The sequence below is a fragment of the Cygnus atratus genome, chromosome 7 (genome assembly GCF_013377495.2).
Source record: "Cygnus atratus isolate AKBS03 ecotype Queensland, Australia chromosome 7, CAtr_DNAZoo_HiC_assembly, whole genome shotgun sequence".
Taxonomy (NCBI): domain Eukaryota; kingdom Metazoa; phylum Chordata; class Aves; order Anseriformes; family Anatidae; genus Cygnus; species Cygnus atratus.
In genome coordinates this window covers 11,069,754-11,082,757 of record NC_066368.1, presented here as the reverse complement: position 1 = coordinate 11,082,757, position 13,004 = coordinate 11,069,754, and the positions used below count along the sequence as shown (strand labels likewise).

Here is a 13,004-nt window from a genome sequence, read left to right as displayed (position 1 = left end):
GGAAGTTCGGTGAAGTTATAAGCAGCTAAAAACGTCTAAGGGGAAGTGTCATGTAACATTAATAACAGGCAAATCTACCAGCCCCACCTATAATAATCTTTCTTCTATCAAATCCAGGTTTCCTTGATGATTGTCAAATGTTTCCACAGGCTTTTAGAGAAGATCTGGAATGCCTTATTCAAGAACAGATGAAGAAGGGCAATAACCCAACCGGACTGCTTGCGTTACAGCAGATTGCTGATTACATTACAGCAAGCTCTTTTGCAGGCTTTTCCTCATCTTCACTCAGTAAGTGAGCTATGCCTACAATGGCCCCTTTTTCTCTTTGCTTTTATTATCACCAGTGGCTAGCACTGCTGGGATCTCTTCTTTATCTGAAAGAAAAGTTCCGTCAGAGCTTGCTTAAGCTGTGAAGTAGTACAGATGGTGGTCTTAACTTCCCTTTTGGGCCTTCTTTCTCTCAAATGCTTTAATTTGTATGATATCCAAAATGTTTTGAATCTTCACACTTGGTTATTTTAGAATTTGCTAAGAGGAGTTACATTGAGAAAGAGAACAAAATTCTGTGCCTTGCTATTATTAGCAATTTAACATGAGCATAAACTGAGATGTGAAGTTGTTTATTTTTCTACTCTTGCATATAAGTTGTAAAAAGGAGGAATAGCCTGCAGGACTGGATTGTTACCCAGACACCTCCCAGAGTTAAAAACAGCTTCTAGTATGCACTATAGTTACAAAGATGTCACTGGGACCTTCCAGTCTTTCCAAGTCCTGCAGCACTGAAGTGTTAAAGTCAATTTAAGCTCTGTGGGTGGATGATATGATATGGGAGCTTATAAGCCTGAAGTACAGTAGCAGCTGTCAGCATTCAACATCTTTTGAGAACTGGTCCTAAAATGTCTCTTTGGTGTTTCTACAACAAAACAAATGGAAAAGAACATCAGAGAGCTCAGATAGCCTTATCTCTGTGTCTCTAGCTGGTCCTGCAGGTCCAACTGTTGTCTCTGCAACATTTGCCCAGGGACTTGGACAGGACGACTAATCTCAAAGTGCACACTCTTTCTGTTGCAAACCAAACCCTTTTCCCTCTAGTAGTAACTAGTAACTCTAGTAGGGTAGTAACTTTCCCTGTAAGCAAAGGCAATAGTTCTCAGAGGGGTATCATGCTCTCGCAAAGGGGAGATGTAGTCCTTCACGAGATGTTTGTGCAATCACAAGTCAAAGAAATAAATTGATTTTTATGCCTTCTCTGTTAAAACGTGATCTCTTCTATCTAGCAGTTTGAGAACTCTTGCACTAATCCTAATTCCTTCATTAGGACTAACTTTAAAGGGCTCAGACTGAGACATCTCTTCAGATTAGTTACGTTAGTGTTCCAGCAGGAACATTTTCTCATGTATTTTTCAAAATGTAAAAATAGTTCATTAGTGGCAGATGTCTTAAAGTGCAGTTCAGGTCCTACATAGCATCCTGAATCAGGACAGCGCTCAAAATCTGAATGGTACTTCAAAGGAAACCTATATATTGCCTCTCCCTTGTGTTTGAAAGAGAGATGAAGGCTTAATTTTGGGGAGTGGTTCCTACTCTCCTAAAGTAACAGAGGTTTCAGAAAGAAACCTTAGAAATCCCAGGAGTACAGGTCCAGTCTAATAATTGCTGTTATTGCTATATTGACAATTTAAATATACTGCTTCTGAAAGGTCATGACATAGCTAGAAGGTATTTAATTGTCTGACGTGCCACCATCTTCATCTGTTTGTTTTTCAGGCCATGGAATGGTTACCCCTATCAATGATCTACCTGGAATAGATACCTCCTTGTTTGTTAAGGGAGAAAAACTTACTCGTTGCAAGTTAGCCAGTTTATACAGATTGGCTGACTTGTTTGGGTGGGCACATTTGCCAAATGCCTATATCACAGTAAGTATTTTAGAGAATAAGAGTTTTTATTTGGGATCTCAGCTTTTCAGCCAAATTAATTTCCCCCCTAATAATATAAATTAAGAAATATGTCAATAATCCATTTGTTTTTTTCCTCTATTGCAGGTCAGAGTAAGCAAAGAACATGACCATATTCTAATCATTCCAAGAGGTCTGTCCTTTTCTGAAGCTTCAGCTTCCAATTTGGTATGTAATTCACCTGCAGTAATAACCACCAAGGCTCAACCTGTTTTCTAAAATACTTTTGTGGCTGCTAAAATGGACCTAAACTATAGTAATGCTGTTTGTTGGGTTTGTTTGTTTGGTTTATTGTTTACCCACCAGATGCAAAGCTGATTAACTATTTAGATAGCAGCATCCTTAATACTTAGCATTTCATTCTGGGTTTAGCTTTGCTTTGTGTTGCTTTGTCTCCAGCTTCAATGCAGAGTAGCAAAGTTTTGTTCTCCTGTCTCCTGAAGCTAACCAAATAGCCTCAGTGTAGCGGCAACCTTTTATAACCCAGCAATATTATAATGCAGGGGAAATCATTCTGTAGGAGTAGCGTTAGTAGAATCAGCTCCTATGTTTATAAGTGGGAAAATAAATTGACTAATCTTCCCTGGGCCTAACAAAGGAGCTGGGTAAAGCTACAGGTTGGCATTTAGGAACTGGCAGCTGCTAAATCACACATCTCTTGCTGCAGAACCTGCCATATGTTCTTCATGTCAGTACGTATCTGTAAAGAAACTATCTCCAGTTGGAAGGGGGCAGCGGATCAAGACTGATAGCATTGCACCAGCAAACACAGAACCAAAATAAAAATGCGAGAATATGACCTGATGTGCTAGTATTCTAATGTTCCTACAATTTTGAAAATTCCCTATGCATTTAATTTTCTTACTGGAAATTTCTCAGAGGCTGAAAGTTTCTTCATATTCAAAATCAGGAAATGTTAATAAAATTAATTTTAAACTGCTAGAAATGAGAATGTCTCACTTAGAAAACGTCATCAGTAGCGGTTTGTATTTGTATGTCATTTATGGGAAAATATTGAAAGTGTCTTTCCTCCTTTCTTGCGTAGTTGGAAGATGCTTACATAAACATGCTAAATATGTTTACAGGTTGAACAAAATCTTTTCTTTTACATAGCTGCTTTCTGTTCCAATTGTGATTCCACTTTGTAAATTGCTGAGACTTTCTTTTAAATGAAAGGTTAGCTAGACCAAAGAAGAGCATATGATATGATATATTGGGTTCTTGTCTTTTACTTCTTCCACGGTAGGAGTAGTAAATGCTATCAAATGCTATTAGTGTCTTGGATGGTAGAGTGGTTTAATGACACACAGACTGATGGCTGCTCTCCTTTTTTTCTCATGATCTGAGCCCTAAGTATGTGAGGAAAATTTGGTACCAGGTGAGGAGGGGGCAGTTATCAAATAATTGTGGTTGTCACAGACTTCTTAAATATTGTTCCTTTGCTTGACCTTTCCAGGTTAAGGTAAACATCCTAGGAGATGTAGTTGACCAGGGGAGCACAACTCTAAGTATTGACACGGCAGGATTCAGTCCGCATGTGGCCATCTACTCCACGCGCCCTGATGTCAGGTGTATAATACACATACACACCCCTGCAACAGCAGCTGTAAGTCTTCCTCCTTCTAGCATGAAGAGTAAAAGAAAACAGGTTTACCTTATGAACTTAAATCACTTTTCTCTAGCTGAATCACTACTCATGGCAGTTTTATTTTTGTTTGTAACATCAGTTCTACACTGCTTTTTTTAAATTTTATTCTATTTCTTTTTTTTTTTTTAAAGCTGATTCTGCAAGGTCATGAAATCAGCAGAGTAGGAGGGCTGGGGCACTACTGTGAAATGGATAAGAATAAACTGATGTACAGACATGATGTTGCTCAGGTTGAGGAGGTTACAAAATACAGAGTTTACTCAGGCTTTATTTATAGCATCTCAGACCGTACAATGTGCTGTATACATCATCATTTACATTCTGCAACTCCATTTTTAAATGGCTTAATTATTAGTTATGCTCAGTTTGGGTTTACCATACTACAGAAATATCATAGTTAAAATATATCAAAAGTGGTTTGTGCAGCAATGATAAAAACGTAAGGAGACTTGAAAAAAATGCTTTGAAATACAATAATATGAAATGAATCTATTTACTTTTGTATGCATATATAAGCATTCCTTGACTACAGACAAAAAAAAGTAATGGCTAAGTTCTTTCATGCTAGCTTTTTGAAACTATAAACAAGGGAAAGAAAGATATAGTGGGAGGCTTATGTTGAAAATTAAAGGAGGATAAAATTTACAAAAATTAACTTGAGATAACTTGTCTTTTCCTATAATCAACCTGTCCCTAGGTTGTGTAGCAGCAGCTCTCCCACTCTGTTGCAAGTTAGAGCAGTTAAAACATAGAGGTATTATTTCTCAACTCTCTTGTTATGGAGAGTCTTTTCTGGCAAAGATGCATTATACAACCTGCAAAGACTTGGGTGGTTAAGGTGTGTTTTAAGAGTTGTTTTTTTTTCCCTAATTATCATTACTTCATTTTCTTGAAACAGGTTTCATCTATGAAGTGCGGCATCCTTCCAATATCTCAAGAGGCTCTGATTTTGGGAGACATTGCGTATTACAATTATCAGGGATCTCTTGATGAACAGGAAGAGAGAATTCAGCTTCAGAAAGTTCTTGGACCCAGTTGCAAGGTATTCAGCCTCATTCACGCTTTCCAAAGGCAATTTTCATGTTCTGTGCCAGTTTCTACCATTTAACATTAGTGTCTTCATTTACTAGGTATTAGTCTTGAGAAACCATGGTGTGGTAGCACTAGGAGAGACACTGGAAGAAGCATTCCACTATATTTTCAATGTGCAACTGGCCTGTGAAACACAGGTGAGAAAGAATACATCTGTATTTAGTCTTGCAAAAGGTGTGACTCAAGATAGATTAATATTCAGCTCATTTATCAAAGCTGACTGTTGTGTCAAGGAAAGAAACTTCTCCTTATGATCACAAAGAACTGTAAAACCCAATAAACAAAAGGTCTTTAGAGCATAGGTACAGGGTTGCGTATTTAAAAATAAGTTGAGTCCCCAGATCAGTTTTTCCCTATTGTCTAACTTTAGCTGTCCTGTTGGCCATCTGGGCATTATTTATATTCTGTGGGGAGAAACCACTAAAGTGTCCTCACTTTCCACAGAAGCCTATTCCCAGAAATGTCATGACTTTACTCTTTCGTGTTCCCCAGCACGTTCCCAAGTACGTTTGGAGAGGAGTTGCAGATGGCAGTCTCTCCTCCCTCACCCTGCCATTCGTTTTGAATTCAATCACTCATTCATTTTGAAACTTGTATTAAAATGAAAAATTTTTAGTATTGTGATGCAAAAAGACCTTTTTAGGGTACTCTGAGAGTTAGTGTTTGAGCCCATTCCTTTTGGAGTGCAGTTACTATCAGGATACTATCATCCTTTCAGTAAGAATCACTTGCTGTATATTTTAATACATTTTTGCACAGAAGAAAGCTAGCATGAGAAACAGCTGCAACTTGTATGTAAGTGCGCTTCTCCAGTGCTTTCAGAGAAGCAGTGTATCCAAAAGCATTTCCACAAACAAAATAACGCTCATTGATGTCTGTAGGTGCATGCATTAGCTGGAGCAGGTGGGATAGACAATCTCCTACTACTGGATCTGCAGAAGTTCAAGCCTTCCACACATGCTGTGGCAGCAGCTGGAGGAGGTGGAGTTAATATGGCTTCGCAACAGAAATGGAAAGTTGGGGAACAGGAGTTCGAAGCACTCATGCGGATGCTGGACAACCTGGTGAGCACGCACGCGGGGCATTGTCCATACAGCCTTCGTAAGCTGCTGAGTGTAGGATCAGCTTCTGTACAGCAAATGTTTCTTTCTGGCTTTTTTTGTGAGTTTGAAAATGAAGGCAGAATGGCTTCTATTGTATATTAGATCTCTTCTGCTTGATTTAGTTCTTATGTCAGTGTATTTGAAAGTATTACCCTGCTCTGATAAGAATTTATAATGTTTTGATCTTAAACTTTATCCAACCCATCTCACAAACATTTGCTCTTAATAGTGGCCTACTCGTGAAAATGTTTTAAATGCCACCCTAGTAAATAGATGTAGAATATTTCCTCTGGTTTTGTTAATAATTCTAACATTAGGAAATAAGACTGATTATTTGAAATGTCTGTTCACTACACTATGAATTCTGGAACAGCCTTCTAATAAAAACAGGGAGAAATGGGAGAGTGTTGTAAACTAGGATTGTCATTGTGCAAGATAGGAGGACTTCATGAGGATATTCAACTAAGTCACAGCCTGAGCAGGAGGGTCACTCAGTAGCTGTGTATTCACAAAGGCAGGAGGAAGGTGAAGTGTGAGTGGGGGACCTGTGCAGCTGCCTACCTGCAGGGTAGTTTAAATGGGTATCCTGAATGTTAAAAGAACAGTAGGAATGAATTACAGAGAACACCACTAGCCGATTTCCTGAAAAGCTCAGTGAGCCTGTTCAATGCATAAAAAGCAGCAGAAAAAGTTCATGACTACTTCACTTTTTTTTTTCTGACTTTTTTTCCTTTTAATTATTTTCTCTTTTTCATTCTCCATAGGGATACAGAACTGGCTATGCCTATAGGCAACCGTTAGTCAGGGAAAAGCCCAGACACAAGAGTGACGTTGAGATCCCAGCCACTGTGACTGCCTTTTCCTTTGAAGATGATGCAGTCCCACTGTCCCCGCTGAAATTCCTGGCGCAGAAGCAACAGAGGGAAAAGACAAGATGGCTGAACTCCCCCAACACGTACTTGAAAGTGAATGTGCCTGAGGAGTCCTGGAACGGAGAAGCCAGTCCTAGGACCAAGATCACGGTAGGCCGATGCTTCGAGTAGTTGCTTTGTTCTTACGCTACTTGAGAGAAAGCAAACTACATGCAGGTTTTTTTGAGACATCTTTAACAGGACTAGCAAATCAGTTAATCAAGCAGGCAGAAATAGATTTGTGAGAGATTTAATGGCACCAGTATTAAGGGCTCCCAATGTTTTGGGCCTTGCCATTGTTTGGAAGAGCAACGGTTTGTTAAAATATAACAGTTATTTTCCCTTTATAACCAGTTCCTCTGATTCCTTTTTGTGCTATTAATTATCCACCAAATATAGTAAGGTTTTAAATCACATGTGGGCTGCTCTCATATCTACAAGTTCTAATTCTCATTGAGCAACCTGATTTAGTGGGAGATGTCCCTGCCCATGGCAGGGGGTTGGTATTAGATAATCTTTAAGGTGCCTTCCAACCCAAACCATTCTGTGATTCTAATTCACCTCTGTGAATTGAAAAAAAAAAAGTGGGGGGGGGACGGGACTGAAGAGTCTGCTAATGTTACTGCTTCTAAAGATGAACAAGACATGAGCAAGACTTTTCCTGCTTCCGCTGTGTTTCCAGCCTGGAGAGTGGTGGCTGTTATGTGTGTGTGGAACACGTTATTTGCTGTTGGGCTACTCCCAGATGCACAATGCAACCGTAAAAGCATCAGCTCCTCCTGCTGGCAGCCCAGCAAGCTTCTGCACTTAAGTTTGGAAGAAATATCCACAGCAACAGATGCAAAACCTTACTACAAAGTAAGAAAGCTCCAGACAAAATGTGCAGTTAGCAGAGGTGGAAGTTGACTGTACGACTGAGAGAGGACAGGCTCTGGAGTTTACAGATCTGCGTGCCAGTCGCTAGGAAGCGTGACACTTCCAAAACGTGACTTCATTAGTACACAGCAGTGTATTTTGCAAGAGTAAATTTTGGTGTTTGCTGAAAGTAATCTTGATGGTACATATTCGAGTCAACTTAAATCCCTTTGGGGAAGCACACAAACTTGCAAGGAATTGGAATTATTTTGTGGATGTCGTGTGGAATAGAGAATAGAGTCAGGAAGGTTTTTCTTTATCTCCGTTCTTTAGCCGTAAGACAGAACTGAGAATTGTCCCTCTCCATCACGCTGGTTTTTAGCATTATTTTTTTCCTTTAAGTGGATGAAAGCTGATGACTCTTCGAAAACTAGCGGAGGAACGCCAATCAAAATTGAAGATCCAAACCAATTTGTTCCTTTAAACACAAACCCCAGTGAAGTGCTGGAAAAGAGAAATAAGGTAAAAGATGTGAAATGAATAAAATTGTAACATTTCCAAGTATAATTATATGTTAAGTAACATAACGTTTTTAAGTGTTCTGACTTTACTAGGAAGTTTGTGTGATTGTAGCACCAAAAAGCATTATAAAAACATGTATTTAAACATGCGATACACATGAATTCTGTAGAGATGCATGCAATATTTGCACATTTTGAATGCAATACTTTGGTGAATGATGAGCATTAACTCTAGAAATGGTAGATTGGAAATGGTAGTGCCCTGCTATTTAGCATTATATTTAGTAGATAATTAGGTGTCAGCATGAACCAAATAGTTGTGCATCAGGTGAACCATAAATCAGTCAATTCAGATGGGCTCTGCTCTGTGCTAATTCTCCTACTGTTTATTAAGCTGGAGTCTCTCTGTCCTAGTCCACTCTGTAATGGCAATGGAAAAAAACCTCTCTGTAAACACGTCTCGCTGCTTTTCCCTTCCAGCACATAAGGCGCTGACTGTCAGACTGACCAAACACTCCACCCTGGACATTACTGTACGAACAGATATTTGGGACGCTTTCCATTTGATTACAGAACCTTTTATTTCTTGGAAAGCACCATATCAGCGTCCATGGGGATTGAACTGGAGTCAGAAGGAGCAACTCCCTTCCTTAGAGCGGGCGAGGCTCCCTCTAATCATCTAGAGATTTATACTGCAAGTCCCAGACAATGATTTTTAGATTTGTGCAAGTCACTGTCTCCTTAGTTAGTTGGCTCCTATTTTTTCTGCTGTACAATGTTTTTATCTGATCTATTTTTTTGTTTAGATCTGATCTATCAATCTCTTAAGCACTAACCATGTGCTAGGATTGTTGTTTTGGGGAAAACAGTGAATTTTGCTCAGAAAGAAAAACTTTGCCTTCCTTTATGACCAATGAGAACTCTCTCATAGCTTAGCGTGTCATGCATTTTGGCGATGGAGAGGAGAGATTTAGAGACGTACTATTCTTTGGAGTTTATTTCTAAATACTAGCTCACATGAAGCACAGAAGCTGGGGGTAGGGTGGATATTCGGCAGTATTTGAAGAGCTAAATAGCATACACAGTGCCTTCAGCAGAGGAAAGACGTATCTTAGGTGCACCAACATACAATTTGTTCTTCTGGCCACATGCTACTACCTGTATTACTGGCTTTACAAAGTTGATGGACATAGGATTTGTTTAAAATTAACAAACAGATAAATAACTGCTTCTAACCTAGTTTATTTTCTCTATATATAGATTCGGGAACAAAACCGATACGACCTAAAGACAGCAGGACCGCAGTCTCAGCTGCTCGCTGGGATCGTTGTGGATAAAAAGCCAAGTCCAGTGAGTAGGACTAATTCACTGATTTAAATATTTATTTTTTTCACTTCACTTTCTTTCAAATTTCACTTTGGGTCATTTTCTTTCTAAATACTTTGTTAGAACTAAATGTTTTAATGCCATTATTTTTTTAAAAAGGGGAGGGGGAACATCACGCGTTATGCTTGAATCTCTGTTGTTAAATTATTTTCACTTCTCTGAAGAAACTTATCAGAAGAATATCTTGGTCCCTGAGCTATAAGCTTTTGAGAGAGGTCTCTCCTTTGAAACTATCATACTTCGTACAAAAAAAACCGACCAAACGAAAAACCACACACAAAAATAACACCCAACCTCAAATAATATGATTGTGACACTGTAAAAGAATGGTGAGTTACAGCTCTGTAGTTGGTGCTGATTTCTACATAAATGTCTATCCAATGGGGTAATTTTAGTATGGATGTGTCTGTCTGTCTCTCTGCAGGTCTGGTGTCACCAAACTATTAGCCACATGCATGTTGCTTGCCTCTCAAGCGTCCATTTTTGTGGTTTTCTCTTTTCCAGCCAATGCAATTTGAAGATGATGAGCACGCACCACCAGCACCACCCAACCCATTCAGTCATCTCACAGAAAAAGAACTGGAAGAGTACAAGAAAACAATTGAGCGCAAGCAGCAAGGGTTGGAAGGTCAGTGGTGCATGTTTTGGTTTGGTTTTTATGTTGAGGCTTACATTTCAATCATCAGTTCATTCTTAGTTTGAAATTCGACTGTAAAAACGTAACTACTTGCTTAATTGTTCCTTGAGGCAATGGAATTATTTCTTAATTTTTCGTTTTTAATTTGGTAAATGCTGAAATTAAAGCAATGGAGGATTTGCACAGCAGTGGGGTTGAGGGAAAAAAAAAAAAAAACATGCTTTAACATAGTGACCTTTTTCTTAGAAATCATTGGGTTCTTAGAATAACAGAAGTTAGCTTACACAAGCCCGTGAAGGTCATCTAGTCCACCCTCCTCCTCCAAGTGAATTTCAAATTTGGGTCGCATTGCTTAGGGCCATGTCCAGCAGAGCTTTGAATACCTGGAAGGATAACGATTGTGCAGCTAGTCTGTAACAAAACTTCGACAAAGGGCAGAAGGTTAAGATATCTAAATGATATGGGAATAGTTGACTCTCTGAAAAATGACTTTTGCCACTTAATTATGAAATATATGGTAAGGTAGAAAAAAATCTTTGTGATCTCCAGGGTCTTTTTTACCCGTTCAGATATCAGAGTTCACAGAAAAAAAGCTGTTGAGCTCTCACTGAGAACATGAAATACGCTGTGTTGCTTCACATTTGGTACAGCCCTGTCGATAGGTTCTGCATTTTCTGACCCTCGAATTCCAGTGGTTTTGAGTTCACATTTGTAACTTATTATTTCCAGAAGTTTACTGAGATGTTTGATCTTGGCTTCTTTAATTTTTCCTTTATTTTCCCAATGTGCAAGACTCATCTGCTTTCACTTTTTACATCTTTTCACCAGTACTACTATTCTGTAGGGAATTACTAATTCTTTTTTTTTTAACAATAGCACTTACTATGCACTTTTGTTCACTAATATTGTGTAATAAAACAACTTTGCTATATACGGTGTTTAGGATATATTAGGATATATAGCTTATTGTAAGTCGCACACTCTGCTGTTACAGCTAGATAAAACCATGGGCATGCTCCTGGAATGCAACCCTCCCCCCTTTTTATGCTTTCTATTAAAGAACTAATATATAATGATTGTTAGCAGATGAAATGTGTAAATCCATAATTCTACAGAGTTTAAACTGTGTACTGCAACTTCTTGAGGTTGTCAGCATGAACAGCACAATGCTAGCAGAGCTGTAAATCTTGTAACACTAGTACTGACATTCTTTATTTTTACTTTTGCATGGCTACTAATTAAAATCTTGTCCTGCAGATGCTGAACAGGAATTATTCTCAGATGACGGTTCATCTGTGTCACAAATTCAGTCACAAACTCAGTCCCCGCAAAATATCCCAGCAAAATTAGAAGGTATTCCATGTAGTTTCTCTGAAATATCAATGGCTCTGATAACCTGAGTCATCTACTCTTTTGCTGGGTTCTTCACACTTGCATGAGGTCAAATGAGGGGGAAAAAAAAAAAGTCCTCTTTTTACCGAAGTCTGGGTGGGACTCTATCCAGTAAACTGCTTTTCCAATTTTTTCAAATACATAATTCTCAGAAATAGAAAATAACGTGGGGAATATTGAACTTTAGATATTAACAAGGTGGAGGAAATAGATGGTATATTTTGGTTTTACTAAAAGCGTTAAGATTAGATTTTTGGCCTACGGGTTTTCCAGAAAGCTCTAAGAAAGAACTTGAGAACAGTAGTGCTCCAAAGATTTCTGTATGGAACTGCTGAAGTTTTGGAAAGCAGTCTCTGGAGTAAAGTGCAATTCTGAGTGTGCGAGAGTATATATGTGTATACTGTATGTGTAATATAATGTAGGCAGCTTGAGATGTATATGTACCTGGCAGAGATGAGGTTAGCATTTTCAGCCCAATAGCCTTTAATTATGTTTTCAAAGTATTTGTCTGTTTACAACAAGTAGGCATGTGGATAAAGGAGAAAAGTCCCCATCTAAGCACTTTAGGTTTCATTCTTTGGATCACAATCCAGATTCCCATCTTTGTTTCAGCTTTGGGGTTGTGGTTTTTTGTTTGTTTGTTTGTTTTGTTTTCATGATAATGCACCTAAATAATTGAAATTTTTCCATTCTCTTAGAAAATCATGAAGATTTCTATACCCAAAATGCCAACCTAATATCTGTGGAGCTACCCGTTGTGGTGGTGAACGGCAAGGAAGATGCACATGATGTGGAAGAAGACCTCACCAAGAGGGTCAGTCAGTTAACCACTAGTAGTACTGTGGAGAGCGTAGAGATTACCATTAAAAGCTCTGAAAAGATAGAAGAGGCCCTGTCCCCTGAAGGGTCACCTTCCAAATCCCCGTCAAAGAAGAAGAAGAAATTCCGGACCCCGTCTTTCCTGAAAAAGAATAAAAAGAAGGAGAAGGTAGAAGCATAAATGCAGTTCTGTTGTGAGGAGATGTTGCACATTTTAAACGTTTAAGTTGACCATTAACAGAGTAGTGTTAGGGGTGTGCAGTAACTGGACTTTTTAACCTAAACAAAAAGGAACTGGAAGAGGTTTTGCTTTAAACAAAACAAAAAAACACCACCACCAAAAAAAAAAAAAGACTTTCATGTTAATTAAAATGAATTCATCTCTCACATAACTGAGTCCAAAATTGCTACGAGGGTTTGAAACATTCATTAGTTTTGTGTAGAACTACACTGTCAGGTGCTCAAATACCATCATAGCAAGATCAAATACCATCGCAGTATGCAGCAGCAAATTCTGCTTGGAGTATTTTGCAGACCTTAAAATTTTCAGTACAGTAAAGTCTTTAATAAAGTTACTTAGAGCGATCGCATGAGGGTTTTTTAAAGAAAAAAACACCTGCTGTCTCAGTTGGTAACCAGGTCATGCATTTTTGTATTGTGACTTTATGACCATATATTTTAT

General features: G+C 38.6%; 1 protein-coding gene across 8 annotated transcripts in view; it reads left to right on the top strand.

The window, feature by feature from the left end:
- The window catches only part of ADD3 (adducin 3), a 99,930-nt gene extending 87,230 nt beyond the window's left edge, over positions 1-12,700 (top strand). For 4 of the 8 annotated variants that reach the window (XM_035547907.2, XM_050712010.1, XM_050712012.1 and 1 more), the window contains 13 exons: positions 150-288; positions 1,768-1,919; positions 2,046-2,126; positions 3,415-3,564; positions 4,505-4,648; positions 4,737-4,835; positions 5,580-5,762; positions 6,566-6,823; positions 7,970-8,089; positions 9,349-9,438; positions 9,979-10,102; positions 11,369-11,464; positions 12,202-12,700. In XM_035547907.2, coding sequence (XP_035403800.1) covers positions 150-288; positions 1,768-1,919; positions 2,046-2,126; positions 3,415-3,564; positions 4,505-4,648; positions 4,737-4,835; positions 5,580-5,762; positions 6,566-6,823; positions 7,970-8,089; positions 9,349-9,438; positions 9,979-10,102; positions 11,369-11,464; positions 12,202-12,503 — 1,938 coding nt within the window. In that variant the 3' untranslated portion in view covers positions 12,504-12,700. The remainder of the gene's footprint in view (positions 1-149; positions 289-1,767; positions 1,920-2,045; positions 2,127-3,414; positions 3,565-4,504; positions 4,649-4,736; positions 4,836-5,579; positions 5,763-6,565; positions 6,824-7,969; positions 8,090-9,348; positions 9,439-9,978; positions 10,103-11,368; positions 11,465-12,201) is intronic. The other 4 variants (XM_035547911.2, XM_035547910.2, XM_050712013.1 and 1 more) reach the window with 1 other exon arrangement.
- Positions 12,701-13,004: the final 304 nt, after the last annotated feature.